This window comes from Stenella coeruleoalba, assembly GCF_951394435.1.
Source record: "Stenella coeruleoalba genome assembly, chromosome: 17".
In the NCBI taxonomy this organism is placed as follows: domain Eukaryota; kingdom Metazoa; phylum Chordata; class Mammalia; order Artiodactyla; family Delphinidae; genus Stenella; species Stenella coeruleoalba.
Genome location: NC_137163.1, coordinates 77961098 through 77980745, shown reverse-complemented (window position 1 = coordinate 77980745; position 19648 = coordinate 77961098). Strand labels below are relative to the sequence as shown.

Here is a 19648-nt window from a genome sequence, read left to right as displayed (position 1 = left end):
CATCAGTTTTTGGGGACAGCCTACGTATCTGAAATTGTACACCCATCAGCCAACAGCTTATAACTTCGCATTCCATCCACATCAAACCCATTTCACCACCTCTTGCTTTAGTCAACATACCTGGAACCACATGGGTCCCTGGTCCAAGGACCCACCCCATTATTAGGAAATACAACCAAAATCCTTGGAATAAGAGATCCTAGCTCCCAAGCACCACAGGCAATACTGTTCCGTACCTGATTCAACAAAACAACTGTGGCTGGAGACATATATCTGGGATCTCATTTCATAGAAGCTTCCAGACACAATATGGATTCCCACCAAACAGCCCCAGAGAAGCCCTAGTTCTGTATAGTTTGGCAAGTTACAGGACATAGGAAGAAAGGAAACACCAGCTCCACGGAGCTCCTCTGAGCAAGAGATCCCACTCAGTGCTCTCCTGTGCACCCAATACATCTGCTCTAGTCCTGTTCACAGACTGTCTCTTAAATGTCTAAACTACAGGCCCCATAAATCTCTGCTCTCTGCACTTCCTGGACACCAAGCTTCTGTCTCTGCTGTATCCTAGGCTCACATTTAAGGGTGCACGCTTCTGCCTTTTCTGGTGATGACTTTGTCTTTTTAAAAAAAAAATTATTTATTTATTTATGGCTGCACTGGGTCTTCGTTGCTGAGCGCAGGCTTTCTCTAGTTGCGGCGCGCTGGGGCTACTCTTTGCTGCAGTGCGCAGGCTTCTCACTGCGGTGGCTTCTCTTGTCGCAAAGCACGGGCTCTAAGTGAGTGGGCTCAGTAGTTGTGGCGCACGGGCTTAGTTGTGTCGCGGCAGGTGGGATCTTCCCGGACCAGGGCTCGAAGCTGTGTCCCCTACATTTGCAGGCGGATTCTTAGCCACTGCGCCACCAGGGAAGTCCATGACTTTGGCTTTTGATGTAACCCATCCTCTCTGTCCAAGCTGATTCTTGAGCCCCTCTTCCTGTCAGGTCTGCCCTGCAGACACCAGGACCCAAGCTCCCTTCCATGGACGGCGACACACCCAGTGGGCTCGTGTGACGCAACGGGAAGCACTCAGACGCTACGAGTCATGTGGTAACATCCAAAGAATATCAGACTTAGAGTCAGAGAACCCGGGACCAAGTCTTCACTCTGCTTCATGTTCTCCACACACACCTGAGGGAGTTATTAAAAACCTTGAAGCTTCAGTCCTCTGCCTCTAAATTAAGGCTGAACACTGATGCTCCCTACCTCACAATTTAACTTTATAAGAATGAAATAAACGTGAGAAACAGCTCAGTCTAATCTTTTGCACACAACCCACATTCAAAAATAGATAGTTACTGTCTGTGTTTCACCCTCATACACATGAAATAGTTTCCATTAGAACCCGGTTCAGAACATCTTTAATTTATGGATATTTTCATAGTTAAAGTCATTCCACAAGTGCTTTGGAGCTGATGAACTCAAATTCTAATTTTGGAGGCTGCTATTTTAATAAAATGACAGAAGCCCAAACAGTGATGGAGGTAGAGCCTAATTCTTTACAGCAAAGCAAGTACTTTCCATGAATCACTGAAGGCCCTTCTGCGTACTGGTGATAAATCAGTGGGGCAGCGGAATTAGCAGAATAAACAGAACTCAGCTCCTTCCTCCTCAACCCTATTGTAGCTTCTCTTCTTGGCTTTTAGTCAAGCAAACGGATTAAAGAGATGTTCAATGTTTCACAGAAGTGAGAAGCTTTGACAGGCTGTTGAAAATATGGAACCACTAGGAGGCAACACAGCCAGTGAGTAGCAGACTGTTTTTCCCCATAAAGAAGCTCACTCCGTAAGTCAGAAAGAGAAGGACAAATACCGTATGCTAACACATATATATGGAATCTAAGGAAAAAAAAAATGTCAGGAAGAACCTAGGGGCAAGACGGGAATAAAGACACAGACCTACTAGAGAATGGACTTGAGGACACGGGGAGGGGGAAGGGTAAGCTGGGATGAAGTGACAGAGTAGCATGGACATATATACACACCAAATGTAAAACAGCTAGTGGGAAGCAGCCACACAGCACAGGGAGATCAGCTCGGTGCTTTGTGACCACCTAGAGGGGTGGGATAGGGAGGGTGGGAGGGAGACGCAAGAGGGAGGGGATATGGGGATATATGTATATGTATAGCTGAGCCACTTTGCTATAAAGCAGAAACTAACACACCATTGTAAAGCAATTATGCTCCAATAAAGATGTTAAAAAAAATAAAGAAAAAAAGATTAAAAAAAAAAAGCTCACTCTTTGATGTCAGCACAGGATCTGATCTGGGCTAGTCAGGTCCTCCTTATCAAAAACTTTAACATTTGAATGGAAAAACGTGGCAATTGAGCATTTTAAAAAGCTAAATCTCACCAGTGGCGGTCTTCTCGAGGGCAGGTCCATAAATTCTTTTTTCTATGTCTTCATTGGAGTAGAACGTTTTTAATCATAAATTCTTACTGTTAAGGGCCAGGGCCCCTGGATGCCTGTCTGTCTCAAGGTCAAAGTTGGAACCCATGAGTTACCCTAGTATCCTGCCATAAATGGTCTTTTCTTTGTTTAATCGAAAACTTGTTGTTTCTACAAGGACCTACTGTCTAGCACAGGGAACTCTACTCAGTACTCTGTAATAACCTATATGGGAAAAGAATCTGGAAAAGAATGAATATGTGTATATGTATAACTGAATCACTTGGCCGTACACCTGAAACTCACACAGCATTGTAATTCATCTATACTCCAGTATAAGATAAACATTTTAAAAAATAGGGCTTCCCTGGTGGCGCAGTGGTTGAGGGTCTGCCTGCCAATGCAGGGGACATGGGTTCGAGTCCTGGTCTGGGAAGATCCCACATGCTGCGGAGCAACTAGGCCCGTGAGCCACAACTACTGAGCCTGCGCGTCTGGAGCCTGTGCTCCGCAACGAGAGAGGCCGCGATAGTGAGAGGCCCGCGCACCACGATGAAGAGTGGCCTCAGCTTGCCACAATTAGAGAAAGCCCTCGCACAGAAACGGGGACCCAACACAGCAAAAATAAATAAATTAATTAATAAATTCCTACCCCCAATATCTTCTTTGAAAAAAGAAAAAAATAATAAAAAATAAAAAATGTTGTTTCTGTTATTAGGAAACTAGATAATTTTGAACACATACACAAATATATTGATGAAATAAAAGAAACTAGCACTTATTTGTTTGAAATATTTTGCTGCAAAAATTGGAGATTGTTTCTTTCTGTTTTGGCATGAAAATCCAGGAGTGGGCAGAAAAATTTTCAGCTGAATTCTCTCCAACCCATGAAACGCAAACCACACAACTAATTTATGCTCAGTTTTCAATAGACAGCTAGCTCCATTCCAATTAAACAGAATAGCCATGATTACATTTTTTAGAAGAGAAATAAACTGATTTTTTAAAATAGAGTCTGAGGCTGTATGATCAGAGCCCCCACCTGTGTATGCTCTTGTGTGCCCAACAGTGGGCTAAAGGGTTTGCAGGCGTTATGAGTTAAGGGTTATCATTCCATTTGCAGACTGGAAACCCAGGGTCCAAAGAGGATAAAGAGCTACCCAGGACTACCTGCTGCCATGGCAGAATTCAAGACCGAACGTCACGAGCCACGTTTTTAAACCCCCACTCCACACCGCTTCCTTACAGCTACTGCAGAAGTTTATGGGCCAATCTGTTCCCTGAAAAATATCTGTTACTTTGGCTTATAACCTCCATAAAGACAATTGACGAAAGATGAAAGACAACTGAGAAGCAAGTGGGGAAATGTCCCATCCAAGACAGCCAAAGCGCATCACTTTGTAAGTGATAATGACAGTGGTGTGCAGTGCTAGGGACAGACCTCATAAACGCAGTGGTGAGCAAACGCAGGCCGAGACAGAACAGGAGGGTCTACGAGATTCTGTGCATAGAAAGTTCAGAAAGAAACAAAGCTAACCTGCAGTGTTAGAAGTCGGGAGAGAGGCTGGTTTTAGGTTGGGTTGGGGACAGATAATTAAGGAACTCAAAAGTCCCCTTAACAAGACTCCACTGCAGTTCTATCGGGGGGTGTCCTTTCCTCTCTCTGACCTTAACGGCAGGTGACGGTGCAGCCGGCGGCTCGGGGGTCTCGGTCTTTAACTACACGCGGACTCCTGGGCTGAACGCCTCGTCCCCGTCCACCCCCCAGTCACCACCCTGGACCTCTTCCCCCAAACTCACCACGGCCATAGCATCACCGGCATCTCCATCCTCCAGAGGCTGCTCCCCGGGGCTGTCTGAGGCCTTTCTGCATCTCACACTATCCGTAGATCTCCAGGCTCAAGTCAGTTAAGTCGGCAGTTCTTAGCCTGCACGGGGTCATGCACGAGGACCTCTAAAAGGGTGGGGTTTCCTCTTATTTTGTTTAGGTTTCTCATTTTTACATCATTGTTTTTAAATGAAACTGATTAAATGCGTCAGGCGTGTTGTTATTTTCTAAACAGAGCTCCCAGGTGCCCACACATTCTTCTCCTCACCAAGTTCATTTGGACTTTTTCTTATTTAAGGCAGCAATACCATATGCTCCAAGTTCAAAAAGACATAAATGGTCTCAGGATCTCAGCTATCAGTTCAGAAAATGAATATTTACACATGTATACATATATGGTAATCTTATTTCAATAGTATGAGCTCTGCTACAAATGTCTTTAATTCAAGAAAACACAGACTTTTCATATTTCAGTTTGAACAAAATTCACGTTTCAGATGAATGCAAATAAAAGTAACAAATTCTGAATAAATGTATTAAATATTATTAAATTAGAATTATAAAAGGGGACCTTGTACATGATTATTCAACAAACATGTTACAAAAAATCATATCGAAAATATCATTTCTCTTTGGCATGCTCAGACATAATTTACATAATTAAATATATAATTCCTACATCTATGGAATGTTAACCATACAAGAAAATAATATATATAGCAAAAATAAAGTAGAATAGCATAAATTTTAATATTCTATTTGCAATATGTGAATTAAACTTTGTATTAAAAAATTTCAAATTACTATATACACCAAAATAAACCAAGGAAGATCGCATCCTATGCTAGGACACAGCTCACCAGTTATTTCTGAGAAGTCTCTTATTTTACTCATCTTAATACACCATAAAATTAGAAGTTTATCTCTTTTTTACAGTTAGTACGATTCCAGGTACTATTTTTCCTTCAAATTAGATTTACATTCTTAAGAAACACCTGTGGGAGGGAAGAAGAAAAATGTCATTTATGACCTGGTTTTTAACATATTTAAACATATGCATAGTTTTAATAGAGTTATATTTTATTTTATTTTGTTTAAAGAATCTGTGGACTTTTAATTTACAGTCAAATCCTGAGAACGTAGATTAATGTGTATGTGGAGGGGATTGATCGGTACTTTTAGAAAGTTTAAATGATGACTTCCACCGTTAAAGTTTTAAGATATCTGCAGAAGCCAAAAAGTGAACTTGACATCACCTAAATAACTCAAAAATATTCCTAAAATGTATCCATCTGTAATACTCGAATTCCTTGTTAAATACGTGGAAACAGATACTATCAGAGATGACTCCTCCAGAAAAAAACTCACTAAATCGCCAAACTCTGCAGTTTTAAAGGGGCCTGTTTATCAGGTCTGTCCTCTATGCATCTTGTCCCAGGAGCATGTAAGTTTGCATAAAATATTTTAAATTATAATACAGTACTTGTTTTTCTGAGAAGTTTTCCAGTTATGAGGTTGCTTTTTGGACTTTATGTACATTTACTCATTCGGATAAAATATATCAAAACAAAGAACAAGATAAACGTGGCTTGAGTGAGTGATTGATTTTCTTTTTAAACATGGCTTGACTTAGGTCACTTCAAGAGCCTAATGAGTTTTCTTCATTTATTCTTGTTTTGCATTATTCAAAAGGTTGGAGATGGGATGAGAGTAACTGATGTGAATATCTTGCCACTGAACACTGAAATGATCTAACTGATTTTCTTAATCTAAAAAAAAGGGAAAATTTTTAGTTCAGCAAATTTAAATATGCAGAATTGAGTGCCAATTATTATTATTAATTTATAATTGCTTTTTCAATAAGAATAAGAAAAGCAACATCAACAATAGGCCAGAATTGTCTCAGTAATTGTCACAGCAAACCTATCAGAGCCTATCACATCCCCATGCAGTTATTGGGATAAATTAAGTTACGTTGGCCAGATCGAGATATTCACAGATACTTCCAGACTACAGGTTCTCCAGACTTTGATGTCCACCCTAGAAAGCTGAGGAACTTTAAAAGGGACTTGTCCGGGGTACTGGAACGCTGACGACACCCCCCTTCCCCGCTCCCACCCCCCAAATGTTGACTCTGTGCTACGCCAGAAAGAACTACTGATTAGAAAGATATTTGCAAAGAAATGAACACCTTTCAGTCTTTTGTATAGACTCTACTTTTGTAAAGAAATGTGAGAATTTCCTTTTGATTTATCTAGGTCATACAAATACTTTATTGCCCTAGGGTTCCAAAGGTCATTTAGCCAGAACGAAAATTCTGACTTAATTTCACTCTGGCAAAATGCTTACATGTTCACTATACGTTTGATTGTTTGCTTTTTCTTCTATTCTTCTAATACTTCCTCTCTTATTATAGCCTATAGAGCGTAAATCAAAATCTTAGGGCCCTACTTTTATTATATCTACTTTTATTATACTTTGACCAGTTAAAAAAAAGGTAGACCTCTAAATAGTTTGGTTCATCTAATGTGTATATGCATACGGTTTCTGCACAATAATGACATAACATCCAATGTTGAAATATTTTAAAAAATCACTGAGGACTCGTAAGGCTGCCCAAAAGCTGTTTCTATTAATTCAATCACTGTTGAGGACATTTTTTTATTAATTCAATAAACCATTTAGACCAAGCTTTAACACTAAGTGGAAAATCCACAGGTTAAATTTATTTGGTGGTGCTAAGATCAGCTTCCTGGGCTTTTTAAATTGTTGAAAATTTCTTAAGAGAGTCAGGCTGTTAAACAGAATAAGAAAAATTAATAAATACATACTCACACGTAGGTCTTCTATGCCTGTGAGCACAGAGGACTCACTGCTAATCTTTTGAGCAATCTAGCACATCTTTTGTAATCTAGGAGAAACATTTAAAAGTAAATTGTGTATATGGTTACTACAAATGTGGGGAAAACCATGTTAAGTTATTGTCGCTAATTCTTAATAATGATAGCCATAATATAATAAACATCTAATATAGCAAGTACTTAACCCGGATTTTCTCATTGATTCTCCTGATGATATAAGCAGCTAAGATGTTACTGTCATCTTCACTTTAGAGATGAGAAAACAGCCTCAAAATGTTAAGAGTCTCATAGCTAGTAAGCAGTTTCATTCCAAAGCCCAGAGTTTCTCCACCATATGCTGTGCTACCACTTATCATTCTGCCTAGATGCCAACAAGATTCATTTTCTCTAGTCATCAAACACAAGCAGTTTTTGAAAAAATCATAACAACTCTGACTGAACATCCCAAGTAAAATTAAATATCCCTCAAGATGACCAATTTAGTTTAAAAAAATGCAAAACGTTTAAAGTTCATTTTCTTTAAAAAGAAAGTTTAGATTTAGAAAGGAATTTAAAATTAGCCAACTGAGTTACCACACTTAATGATGATTTGGGCAGTTTAAAGGGGAGCATTTAAATATAATGTTTGGAATTGCTATTTAGTTCAGTAACTTAAGAATCCCAAAGAATTCTTTAGACAACCTTTAAAACGCACGCTACCGTTATTCAGAAAAGTCTATCACTCAGCATAGAAATGATGCGATATGAAACTACTCGTAAAAACTTAGGGGGAGGGCTTCCCTGGTGGCTCAGTGGTTGAGGGTCCGCCTGCCAGTGCAGGGGACATGGGTTTGAGCCCTGGTCCAGGAAGATCCCACATGCTGTGGAACAACTAAGCCCGTGCGCCACAACTGCTGATCCTGCGCTCTAGAGCCCTCGAACCACAACTGCTGAGCCCACGAGCCACAATTACTGAAGCCCACGTGCCTAGAGCGTGTGCTCCGCAACAAGAGAAGCCACCACAATGAGAAGCTTGCGCACCGCAACGAAGAGTGGCCCCCGCTCACCGCAACTAGAGAAAAAACTTGCGCACAGCAACGAAGACCCAACACAGCCAAAAATAAATAAATAAAATAAATAAAATTTGTTTAAAAAAAAAAACTTAGGGGGAAATTTTGACTTACACTTCATGGTCATCTTTTTTTTTTTCCATTTATATAAGAGAGTGCCTTATTTATGCCAAGGAATTTGATAAATGATAAAAGGTTTATAATTTATCAAATGATAAATCCTGACAGACATTGTGGTCCTTAAGGAAATCTGGCTATTTTCAGATCTGTCTGAAATAGTCCCAATTAGAATGTGGTTTCATTGCTCACGGTGTCAACAGAACGCACACACCTTAAATTTAAGCACCGTCAATGTTGTAAACAGCACGTCATACAATGTTTAGTCTATTATTTCCCACTCACAGACAGCTGAAGTTTAAAATCACGTGCATTTACTGTTGGATAAAGATTTTTTAAAAAGGACAAAAATGACCCAAGTTACTTACAAGCTGGCATTGAGCAATCCCTGGTGTTGTGGTAGAGCCTGTGGAAATGTTTGCTACACTCGGCTGAAAACGTGACCGGCCCTATTGGACAGGAAAAGAATGCTTACGATACACATAGGTGTGTTTTCCAATCAAATCTGCCAGCACTTTATGGATAGAGATAATATAACTGGTTTACACCTTTCCATGCCCTTAAAAGACCTTGCCTGGGGGCACGTCTCCTCCCCCAGACTCTGGGGCAGGCAGTGAGGTGTAATCTGTGAAAAACAATCGAAATTCACTCCACATTCTCAACATCTCACATAATGGAACATAAGTCTATTTCAGGAGAACTCCTCAGAATAAGTAAGAGAGAAAAGCTCTAGACAGAAAAACAAAAAATCTGCAGAGAGCAAAGCAAGCGGATGTGAAAGAATAAAAAATAAATATCCAGGGTTTCCACTTTCTGTTCTTCAGTTTTTTATTTAATAGGAGTGAATGTTTATATGCAGAGATATTTATTCCATTTTCTACTTAGAGTGATTTGTGTCAAGGACCACTGGAAGGTGGACAGGGTCTTGAGACTTCCCTTATTTTCCCCACAAACCCAAGACAGTCCTCACCAAAATTCATCCCTACATCTGGAGTCTGCTTTTTATGGAAGTGGTAGAAGTAGGGGAGCCCACGGTGCCACTACCAGGGTTCTAGAAACATCAGGAAATTTCTTACACTTCTCCGTGCCTCAGGAGGGTCTTCACGACCTCGTTCCAAAGTTAATTAACAAGGTGGCCCTGGGCTTTGGTCAAGGGGGAACCCACATCTTTGCCAGCTTATTGGCCTGAGATGTAAAACAGGGAAAGGCGGGGGAATGACTAGGCACAGAGTAAAGGTCAGGGTGCACGCTTCGAATTAAGTGATTTGCTAGAACATGGGGCACAGGATGATTGCAATGATTCCCCAAGTTGATCCGAAGAACCAAGGAGTGTCGTGGGAGAGAAAGCCACCAGTGCTCACCATGTGACACATGAAGGGAATCTGCTCTGCCCTGTGAGAAACACTTCCTCTGTGTCGCCGACCGGGAGCACAGCTAAATCCCTAGCACACCACGGAGGACTCATCACAGTACAACTCCACCCGCCTTCCAGCCACACTCTGCCCAGTGGCCACACACACCCTTGCCTAAACTGGCCGCCCGGTCCTGCCCCAAACCACACCATGTGTCCAAAGGATTGCTTCTGACCAGGATGCCTCTCTCATCCGGGAAAACCCTATTCATCCTTAGAGCCCAGCTTATATATTGTGTCCACGACAGCCTTTTCTGGTAGTTCTTGGCAAAACTGTCCACTTCCTGTGTCTCCCTAAAATTCTGTTTACACTTCTATCATTCACCCAGATCTGGTTCCCATCACCATCAAAACAAGCTAGTAGCATTTGCCTACCTCCCTGACAGGACTGTGAGCCTCTAACAGACATTTATTTTCATGCCCTCAATGCCTCATGGAGTAATATGCTACAATCTTTTTAATTGAATCGCTGATAAAGTTCACGCCTACCTGTGAAATGCTTTATGAATTTGTCTTTTAAGTTCAAATCTCTTGGGAATATTTCTGAAAAGAAAAAAAACCTTTAGAATTTCTTGAATGCATTTCCATCATTAAAAAATCTCCTTATAAACACTAACTCAGAAGGATACCTGCACCCCCGTGTTCACTGCAGCATTATTTACAACAGCCAGGATACGGAAGCAACCTAAGTGCTTGTTCACTGTTCACTGATGGATGAATGAATGTGGTATATATGTATACAACAGAATAGCACTCAGCCATAAGAAAGAATGATACCCTGCCATTTGTGACAACGTGGATGGACCTAGAGGGAATTACGTTAAGTGAAATAAATCAGACAGGAAAGACAAATACTATATGATTCCACTTCCACGTGGAATCTAAAAAACAAAACAAATGAGCAAACAAAACTAGGTTCACAGAAACAGAGAACAGAACAGTAGTTGCCAGAGGGGAGGGGCATTGGGGAGGAAACAGAATAGGTGACGAAGGAGGTCAAGAGGTACCGACCTCTGGTTATAAAATAAATAAGTCATGGGGGTGCGATGGACAGCATGAGGATATAGTCAGTAATACTGTAGAGCACGTTAGAAGGTTGCCAAGAGTAAACCCTGAAAGTTAACTGTACGGTGACGGATGGTAACCAGACTTCTCGTGGTGATCATTTTACAACGTATACAAACATCGAATCATTATGTTGTACGCCTGAAACCAAGGTAATGTTGTACGTCAGTTTTGCCTCAATAAAAAAGTTTTAATATCCTTACAAGTAGACTATAATGACGAGCACTAAACACATGAGCTTGTGGTTGTTCACGCAGCTGATTCCAAGTCTGTATGTCCAGCCCTGGCCAGGGTGACGGGGAGAGGTGAGGTGAGGATACTCACCATCCTTTATAAACTTTGTCTAAGGGTGAGGAGAAGGGAAGGATTTTTAGGCAAGGGAGTGATACCATCAAGCTTCATTTTTAAAGATCATCATGCCTGGTACGGAGGGGCGAGAGTAGATGCAGAGATGAGATAAAAGGTTTACAGAGACGTCATCGTGCGTGTGTGGAACAGCGCTGGCCTGTGGAGGGGTTAGCAAACTGCCCTCAGGACTCCTCCTGCCCCACGCCTGCTACTGTAAGTAAAGTTTTATTGGACCACAGCCATGCTCATTACTTACGTGTGGCCTACGCCTGCTTTCGTGCTACGATGCAGGGGCAAGACATTGTTGCAGAGATTGTATGGCTCACCGAGCCTCAAATATTTTGAAAATGTTTGAAATAGAGAAAGGTTGCCAGTGCCTGCTGTAGCATCCTATTTGCATTCAGCTAAAATGGTGATTGTCTGCAGAGAGGCAACAGCGACAAGGATTCTGGGGGTGGGAGGGAAGAGAGATTTTTCAGTGCATACTCTTTTCATTAACATTTTTAAAAATTAATTTATTTTTTTATTATTTTTGGCTGCGTTGGGTCTTCGTTGCTGCACACGGGCTTTCTCTAGCTGTGGCAAGCAGGGGCTACTCTTCGTTGTGGTGCACGGGCTTCTCAGTGCAGTGGCTTCTCTTGTTGCAGAGCATGGGCTCTAGAGCGCAGGCTCAGTAGTTGTGGCATGTGGGCTCAGTAGTTGCAGCTCGCAGGCTCTAGAACGCAGGCTCAGTAGTTGTAGCGCATGGGCTTTGTTGCTCTGCAGCATGTGGGATCTTCCCGGACCAGGGCTCCAACCCATGTCCCCTGCATTGGCAGGAGGATTTTTAACCACTGAACCACCAGGGAAGTCCAACTTTAACTTTTTTCAACGTAAATCTGTTTTCATTTTTCAATAAGCAACTAGTTAATTGAAAATGAATCTGTATTTAGGGATTAGATGCCCTGGTGATAACTTTCAATCAACAAAATATTAAATGAAGGACTGAATATGAGAAAACTACCCCCAACAACAAAATTAGATGATTGAGCTCTGAGGGAAAACATTCTTAACAATCAGCTTCCATTACAGAAATGGGAGCCACATATGTAATTTAAAATTTTTAGTAGCCACATTTTAAAAAGTAAAAAAAAAGTTGAAAAATTAAAATTAATTTTAATTAAATTAAAATTAATACTTTATTTAACCCATTATATCCAAAATATTATCCTTTCAATATGTAATCAATATTTTTAAATTACTAGTGAGATAGTCTACATTTTTTATACTAAGTTTTCAAAACCCAAGGTGTACTTTACACTCACAGCACACCTCAATTTGGACCAGCCACACTGCAAGTGTTCAGTACTCATAGGTACCCAGTGGCTACCATGCTGGACGGCACAAGAATAGAATGTAGGTTTCACCCCTCTGGTATCTAAGGACAACGGTATGGGAGATTACATGTACAGGTGGATTAAAAATAAAAGGATCCCAGGATTTCCCTGGTGGTGAAGTGGTTAAGAATCCGCCTGCTAATGCAGGGGACACGGGTTCGAGCCCTGGTCCGGGAAGATCCCACATGCCGCGGAGCAACTAAGTCCGTGCGCCACAGCTACTGAGCCTGCGCTCTAGAGCCTGCGTGCTGCAACTACTGAAGCCCGCGTGTCTACAGCCCGTGCTCCGCAACAAGAGAAGCCACCGCAATGAGAAGCCCGCGCACGGCAACGAAGACCCAACACAGCCATAAATAAATAAATAGTTAAAATAAATAAATAAAAGGATCCCTAGGTAATGCTTGATGATTATCCTGGAACAACTTGAATAACCTATCATCTCATTCATCCAATTTATGAAAATTTCTAGTTTTCATTTAACCAAAACAGTTACCATCTGCCACCCTCAACAATTTTAAGTTTACAATCATATATTTTTAAAGGAACAGACTTGCATATTATGTATATAATGTTGGCAATGTTGGCAATGTTATCCCTTGATAAGCAGAGATCATGTGAAATAATAGAAAATAATAAAAAAATCATAATACAGAACAACTAGAAAATAACAGAAAATGTTTAGTGTTTGCTTTTACTTGCGTATAACTTAATGTCTTACCATAGAGGTAATTTACTGTGCCATGATCGATTCTTTACAAAGCCATGTTAGTGGATCCTTAGTACCTCTGGAAGTACTGAAGGGCATTACTTTATGTTTTAATCTAGCATTTTTCATGTACTTGAATTGAAATGTTTGTTATATAGTTCCCTGAGTTATCATTTCCTTTAGTTAAGGAGCTGGCATGATTATTCTCTTTCTAAATATATAAAAACAATTCTACTTTCAAAAATAAGAACTAGATTTATTACATCAGTGCTGAGAGAATCACTGAGGGAAAATATAAGTGTTTGAAAAAATTCATGTTTATTAATAACTCTGTTCCATGGGTCTTCTGGGAGCTTGTAAGAAATATAGAATTTCAGGCCCAGACCTATAGAGTCACTTTCACAAGAACTCCTAGGAGATTTATTTGCACATTCAAGTTTGAAAGCAGTAATCTAAATGTTCCAAACAAGATACAAAACTTCTTGAACATTCAACAGTGAATTACTGTTGAATTATTATTACTTTATAATATTATTACTAATGTATTTGCAGTCTGGGATTATTAGAAGACAAGACACAGAATTCTTTCCAGTAAAATTATGTCATCATGCGGGGTTTTGTTGGTGGTGTTTTGAATTTTTATCACTTCTTTACTTTCGGGCACTACAGGATGCTCCAGGCTCCTCCTGAATAATTTCCTGTCTCGGTGTTAGTATCAGTCGTTTCTCCAAGGAGCCCTGGTTCCTCTTATAGAGGATGGTATTAGAAACCGAAGTCTGGGACTTCCCTGGCGGTCCAGTAGTTAGGACTCGGTACTTTTCCTGCCCAGGGCCTGGGGTCAATCCCTGGTCGGGGAACTAAGATCCCACAAGCTGCGTCGAGGGCAACAAAGAGGAAACCAAAGTCTGGGTACCAGGTGTGCTTGTTGCTACTGGGGTATGGTTGTTTCCAGGCCCATGCAGTTGACGGAGCAAAGAAACACATGTGTGGTACGTATGGGCACCCTGATTTTTAATATACCTAGTGTTCAAATTATTTAAAATTGTACCACAATACTTGCCAAAATATATTTTTGGAATGTACAGTATCTGTAATATTTCACTGATAAGATTACAAAGAATTTAGGATTTAGATTTTTTTTTTCCACACGGAAATAGCTACAAAGACATCATGAAGGAAGAGGGCCTGGAAGGAGAGGTGAATTGTGACAGGCAGAGATGACAGAAGCGCGTTCCAGGAGCTGGCGGAATAGCACAGACAGCGGCTACGGCATCTGCAAGGGGCAGGCCCCGCCCATGCGACCCGCACCCTGGGAGAACCACAGAAGGGAAGATGGGGCAGGTCACAGGGGAGTTAAATGTCCTGCCTTCAAGAGAAGTTAGGGCTTTCTTGGAAAATCCAGAGAAGCCACTGCAGATCTGTGACTGGGGAGGAAACAGCCTGGCTCTACTAAGAATATTCATTTGTACTGAAATTAACACAACATTGTAAATCAACTATAGTCCAACATAAAATTTTAAAAAATTTTTTAAAAAAGACACTTAAAGCACCTACTTTTCAGCACTTAGGATAAGATCAACCTAAGTAGTATGTATTTTATATTTTAAATTACAATTAAGGGCTTCCCTGGTGGCGCAGTGGTTGAGAGTCCGCCTGCCGATGCAGGGGACACGGGTTCGTGACCCGGTCCAGGAAGACCCCACATGCCGCGGAGCGGCTGGGCCCGTGAGCCCTGGCCGCTGAGCCTGCGCGTCCGGAGCCTGTGCTCCGCAACGGGAGAGGCCACGACAGTGAGAGGCCCGCATACCGCAAAAAAAATTAAAAAAATTAAAAAAATTAAAAAATACAATTAAAATGATGTATTAATCTCAAAAAAAGAATATTCATTTGTAATTGTTTGTAAGAACCTCTCCAAAATGGTCTTCACATTCCTGCCTTAAGCCTCATGACAGCAAGGTTTCACATTAAAAACAAACAAACCCAAAACAACCCAGCAACACAGATCTGATTCCATGAAGCCTGCAGAAGAATGTAAATGTTCAGTGACAGCTCTTGAAAAGGCAAAGCTTTTCCATCAAAACTTTCTAAAAGTCCCCCTCATACTTCCATCTCCCGAATTTCACACCAATTCCTTCTCTGTCCCAAATTCCTCCAACCCCCCTCTCTAGCCCCACCGCTGCCACTTCTCAGACATCTGACTCTGTTTTCATCTCAGTGACGAGTACCGCAGCGCTCCCTTTCTTTTGCAGAGTTCTGGGAACGATTCTTTGCTCCATTCTGCTGGTGTGATGGTCAGACAACAGAGGGGAGAAGGGATACAGGTTATGAAAACACACACTTTCCATGCTTAGCCCAATGAGGCAACCCAGCAGGGGGCGCCACCCGAGTTAGGGAGACAGTATGACATTGTCCTGAGGCTTGAACCAGGGCGATGGGCAGGACGATAAAGAGGAAGGATCAGATTGCAGAGACATGGAGAGTGGGGTTTGGTCATTAACCTGAGCTCCTTCAGCACGAGTCAATAATGTTGGTTAACTTCGTATTCCCACGTCCATCAGAGCACGTCAGGTGTGTGCTGTGAGTGGCTAGATGAACTGATGGATGGGTGATGCGTGAACAACGCATGGGGCGGGGAGGAAGGGGGGCCGGGGATGGTGAATCCTGAGGGTGATGGGTACCTGCCTCTCGCATCTCCTCCTTCCCAGTGCCCCCCTCCAATTCTAACGGCATCCTCGCTGGTCACCCTCTCACCCGAGGCTTCCGCACTTACTGCTTCCCCTACGTGGACCGATCCCTGCACCTCGAGCCTCACGGGAGTATTTAGGGAAGCCGTTGACCTACAGAAAAGGGAGGCACCGCAGCCGCAGGTGCAGCAAGGGTTTCAGAGCCCAGAGCGCATGCGAAGTCCCAGGTGATGGTGTTTACTATGTCGCAGAATCACGGGGTCAGAATTCCCGAGGTACCTGGCAGGGATGACAGTCTTTAGCCTCCAGAGCCTGGGAGATGTTTCCTCCTGAATGAGCTGTGAACCCCGCCACACCCGAGTGTGCCTGTGAGGACCACCTGGATAGGGCCAGCTCACGTCCTTGTTGGTCCCTGACCCATGTCCGAGTGTCCCCTTCACTTTCACAGACTCAGTACGGATGTAAAGAGTCACCCTTCCTCCTCACGTCATCCAAAGACTACATCACAAACAGCTGGAGAAAGCAACCGATGTGGTGCACAGATCACGTTCTGCTGGGCTGTGTTGGTTTTTTTTGTTTTTTTCTTTTGCGGTACGCGGGCCTCTCACTGTTGTGGCCTCTCCCGTTGCGGAGCACAGGCTCCGGACGCGCAGGCTCAGCAGCCATGGCTCACGGGCCCAGCCACTCCGCAGCATGTGGGATCCTCCCGGACCGGGGCACGAACCCGTGTCCCCTGCATCGGCAGACGGACTCTCAACCACTGCGCCACCAGGGAAGCCCCTGTGTTGTTTTTTAAAACTTCGGATTGTTGCCACTTACATTGTAACTTTTAATAAAATAAAAGTTTTATTTTAATAAAATAAAAGTCTTTCTCCCTAGAAACTCACTTCAGTAAGGCTTCAGCCTTTTACAGAGAAAAGATCTGTTAAACTTCAATGACACAGGTCTGAATTAATGTTACCACAAATGTTCCTGTAGTTGGAGACTTTCTTCCACTCTTTTACTTTCCAAAGTGACATTCCATTCTGAGATAAACGTTGGGGCCAAGAAGTTGCAAGTCCCAGGATGCGAAGGGTGTGGTGCCGTCACTGCATCACTGCGGTGGTCACCGTCCCGCCCAGCTCCCCTCCGGGAAAGCCCTGTGTGTCCCCACGTCGCTGGAAAGCCCTGCCCAGCCCTGGACGAGGTCCTGGGTCCTCCTGTCTCAGCTTCCTGGACCTTCTCCATCCCCTGCCTCCCCTTCAGCCCGTCACTGGCCTCCTCTTTGGGTCTACCTGTGCGCCAGCCTCCCCGCCTCCCCACCTAGAACGTGCCGTCAGAGCGCAGACACCTGACTGCCTGCTCCCCTGGGTGGCCTCGGCCTCTGCATGGTGACTGGCACGCAGCAAGTACTGGATGAAAATTTGTGCAGTGAATGTGTATATATTTATATCATAACTATCATGAAAGAAAAACGGTCCTAAGAACCCCTCTCTGCTTTGTTCAAAGTGAAGTAAGAGGCAGAAGAGCGAGGAGACGACAGCAAGGCTGCTGTGGGCTGCGACCTCTCAGCCAGCGGGTGCCGGGGGGCGGCCCCCGGGGAGGGGCGCCTACCGCTGCCGGGCTGGGCGGCCAGCGCGTCCTCGCTCCGCAGGTGCGCGGGCTCCCAGCAGAGGCGCGTCTGAGCGGCTCCCTCCTCCTGCCCCGCCCCGGCCTTCCTGCCCTAAGCGAGCCGCAGCCCCGCCGCCCCGTCGGGCCGCTTCGCCCCGGGCTTCTCACGTTTACTCCTCGTTCGGCCGCCGTCCTCGCCGCCTTGGGGTGTCTCAGGACTCCTCGTGTCGGCTACTTTCAATCCCTTTTCTCATCCCCACCACTCGTTGGGCCGTTGGGCAGCGAAGCGCCAGGAACCTGGGCGCGCAGAGCTGATCCGGGAGCCGCGGCGGCGGGTGGAGCCTGCTCAGCTACCCAGGCCCTGCGCCAGCTCCAGGGGGGCGCAAAGGGGCGTCCCGGCACGCGACGCCAGGGCCCTGGCCCAATCCCCAAACCCGGGCTGGACCGGAAAGAGGCGCCGCCAGGTGCTAATCTGTCCGCCCCGCCTCGGCCGCTGGGACTGAAGCGCATGTCCTCGGGCTCCGGGCCCCCGCTTCCGAGACCCGGCCTCTCTCACGGGGAAGAGGCGCATTGAGCCGGTTCCTCCGCAAGATGGGTTTCTGGATACTTAACGTCTCGGCCGCGGTACGTCTCACCAGCTCATTGCCTCTTTCCCCGAGAGCCCGCCGTCGGCGGCGAGCGCTGCCGGCCTGTTCCCGCGGTGCGCGAGCCAGGCCGCCCCGAGCGCGCGCCTCTCCGGGCCGCACGAGTCCTCCCGCCCTGGGCTCGGCGCACGGGGCCGCGGGCGCGGGGCTCCTTACCTGCGCTCCGGGAGGCCGCGGGGAGGGACAGCCAGGGCTTCGGCTCCTCGCCCGCGACGCGCGCGCCCCTGCGGCCCCCGGGCCTCCCCTGGGTCCCGCACGGCGACAGGACCAGCGCCAGCAGCAGCAGCGCGGGCGGCCGGGCGCTTAGCCTCGCCGGTCGCATGGGCGCGCGGGAGCGGCCGGAGGGAGATCAGGCGGGTCTCGGGCGGAGGCGGAGGGTCCGCGCCCCGAAGACGGACGGCGGGCGACACCTGCGCGCCTCGGGGAGGGACGCAGGACGAGGACACGGGCGGGGACGCGCGGCTGCCCCGGGGACCTGGGCGAGGCCCAGCGCGCAGATGCTCACAGGTCCGCGCGGCCTCCCCGACGGCCCCGCCTCGGCTCTGTGGGTGTCCGGGCTCCCCGCGCAAGGCCCGCTCTGTCCGCCGCCCCGTCCAGCCCACGGGGATCGAGACAACCAACTTCGCGGTCGGGACCGAAGGGAGCGGCGCGGTAGCGGCGCGCCGCGGCGGAGACGAAGCAGCTGGGAGGGAAGGTGCGGGTCCCCTGAGCTCGAGCCCCGCCCCCAGCCCCTCGCCCCGCCCCCAGCTCGGAGGTGGCGGAAGAAGGATATAGAAACGACCGTGGGGCAGGGACTCCCCATCAACTATCCGTCAGGGAAAAACACCCTCAGACCATATCATCTTATGGCTGAAAGTCTGTCCTTTTACTAGCCTCTCTGTTTCCCCAGCCCAGTCGACCACTTTTCTACTCTGTTTCTATCAATTTGACTTTTAAAAAATTCCATATGTAAGTGATATCATGCGGTATTTGTCCTGTCTGGCTTATTCCACTTAGCATAATGCCCTCCAGGTTCATCCAAGTTGTCACAAACGGCAGGATTTCCTTCTTTCTCATGGCTGAGTAGTGTTCCAGTGTGTGTGTATGTGACGTCTTCTTTATCCATTCATCTGTTGTTGACCGACACTTAGGAGGTTCCGTTCCTTGGCTATTGTAAGTAATGCTGTCATGAATATGGGAGTGCACAAATCTCTTTGAGATACGGTTTCAGTTCCTTTGGCTATAAACCCAGAAGCGAGGCTGCGGGATCATATGGTAGTTCTATTTTCCATGGTGGCTGCACTAATTTTGAACCAACTGGGAACTGACAGTGCACAAGGATTCCCCTTTCTCTGCGTGCTCACCAATGCTTAACTATTTTTTGTCTTTTTGATCACAGCCATACGAACAAGTGTGAGATGATATCTCACTGCGGTTTTGATTTGCATTTCCCAGATGGTTAGTGACACTGAGCATCTTTTCATGTATCTGTTGGCCACTTGTGTGCCTCCTTCGGGAAAATGTCTATTCAGTTCCCCTGCCCATTTTTTAATCAGGTTGTTTAG

The 19648-nt window shown here is 45.0% G+C and overlaps 1 protein-coding gene across 2 annotated transcripts; it reads right to left on the bottom strand.

Moving 5' to 3' along the window:
* Positions 1-1141: 1141 nt before the first annotated feature.
* ALKAL1 (ALK and LTK ligand 1) lies at positions 1142-19213 on the bottom strand. Of its 2 annotated transcripts, XR_013824579.1 has the most exons (7): positions 18261-19213; positions 10181-10234; positions 8649-8729; positions 7089-7164; positions 5114-5248; positions 4226-4353; positions 1142-1167 (listed from the first exon to the last, which is right to left on the bottom strand). XR_013824579.1 is itself a non-coding variant. In XM_079901706.1 (5 exons), the coding sequence occupies exons 1-4, from the start codon at positions 18424-18426 to the stop codon at positions 7100-7102; spliced, it is 366 nt and encodes a 121-aa protein (XP_079757832.1). In that variant the 5' UTR covers positions 18427-19213; the 3' UTR covers positions 4788-5248; positions 7089-7099. The 2 variants fall into 2 exon arrangements, 1 of the variants encoding a protein (XP_079757832.1); XM_079901706.1 differs by lacking the exons at positions 1142-1167; positions 4226-4353 and having other exon boundaries at positions 4788-5248.
* Between the last annotated feature and the right edge of the window lie 435 nt (positions 19214-19648).

Bases quoted from the DNA above. Each gene is read 5' to 3' on its own strand.
- ALKAL1 (XM_079901706.1), bottom strand. From the start codon at position 18,426: ATGCGACCGGCGAGGCTAAGCGCCCGGCCGCCCGCGCTGCTGCTGCTG. The intron at 10,235-18,260 runs GTAAGGAGCCCC...TTTTCTTTTCAG, and splicing joins CGCGGCCTCCCGGAGCGCAG to AAATATTCCCAAGAGATTTG. The intron at 8,730-10,180 runs GTAGGCGTGAAC...CCTGTCCAATAG, and splicing joins ATTCATAAAGCATTTCACAG to GGCCGGTCACGTTTTCAGCC.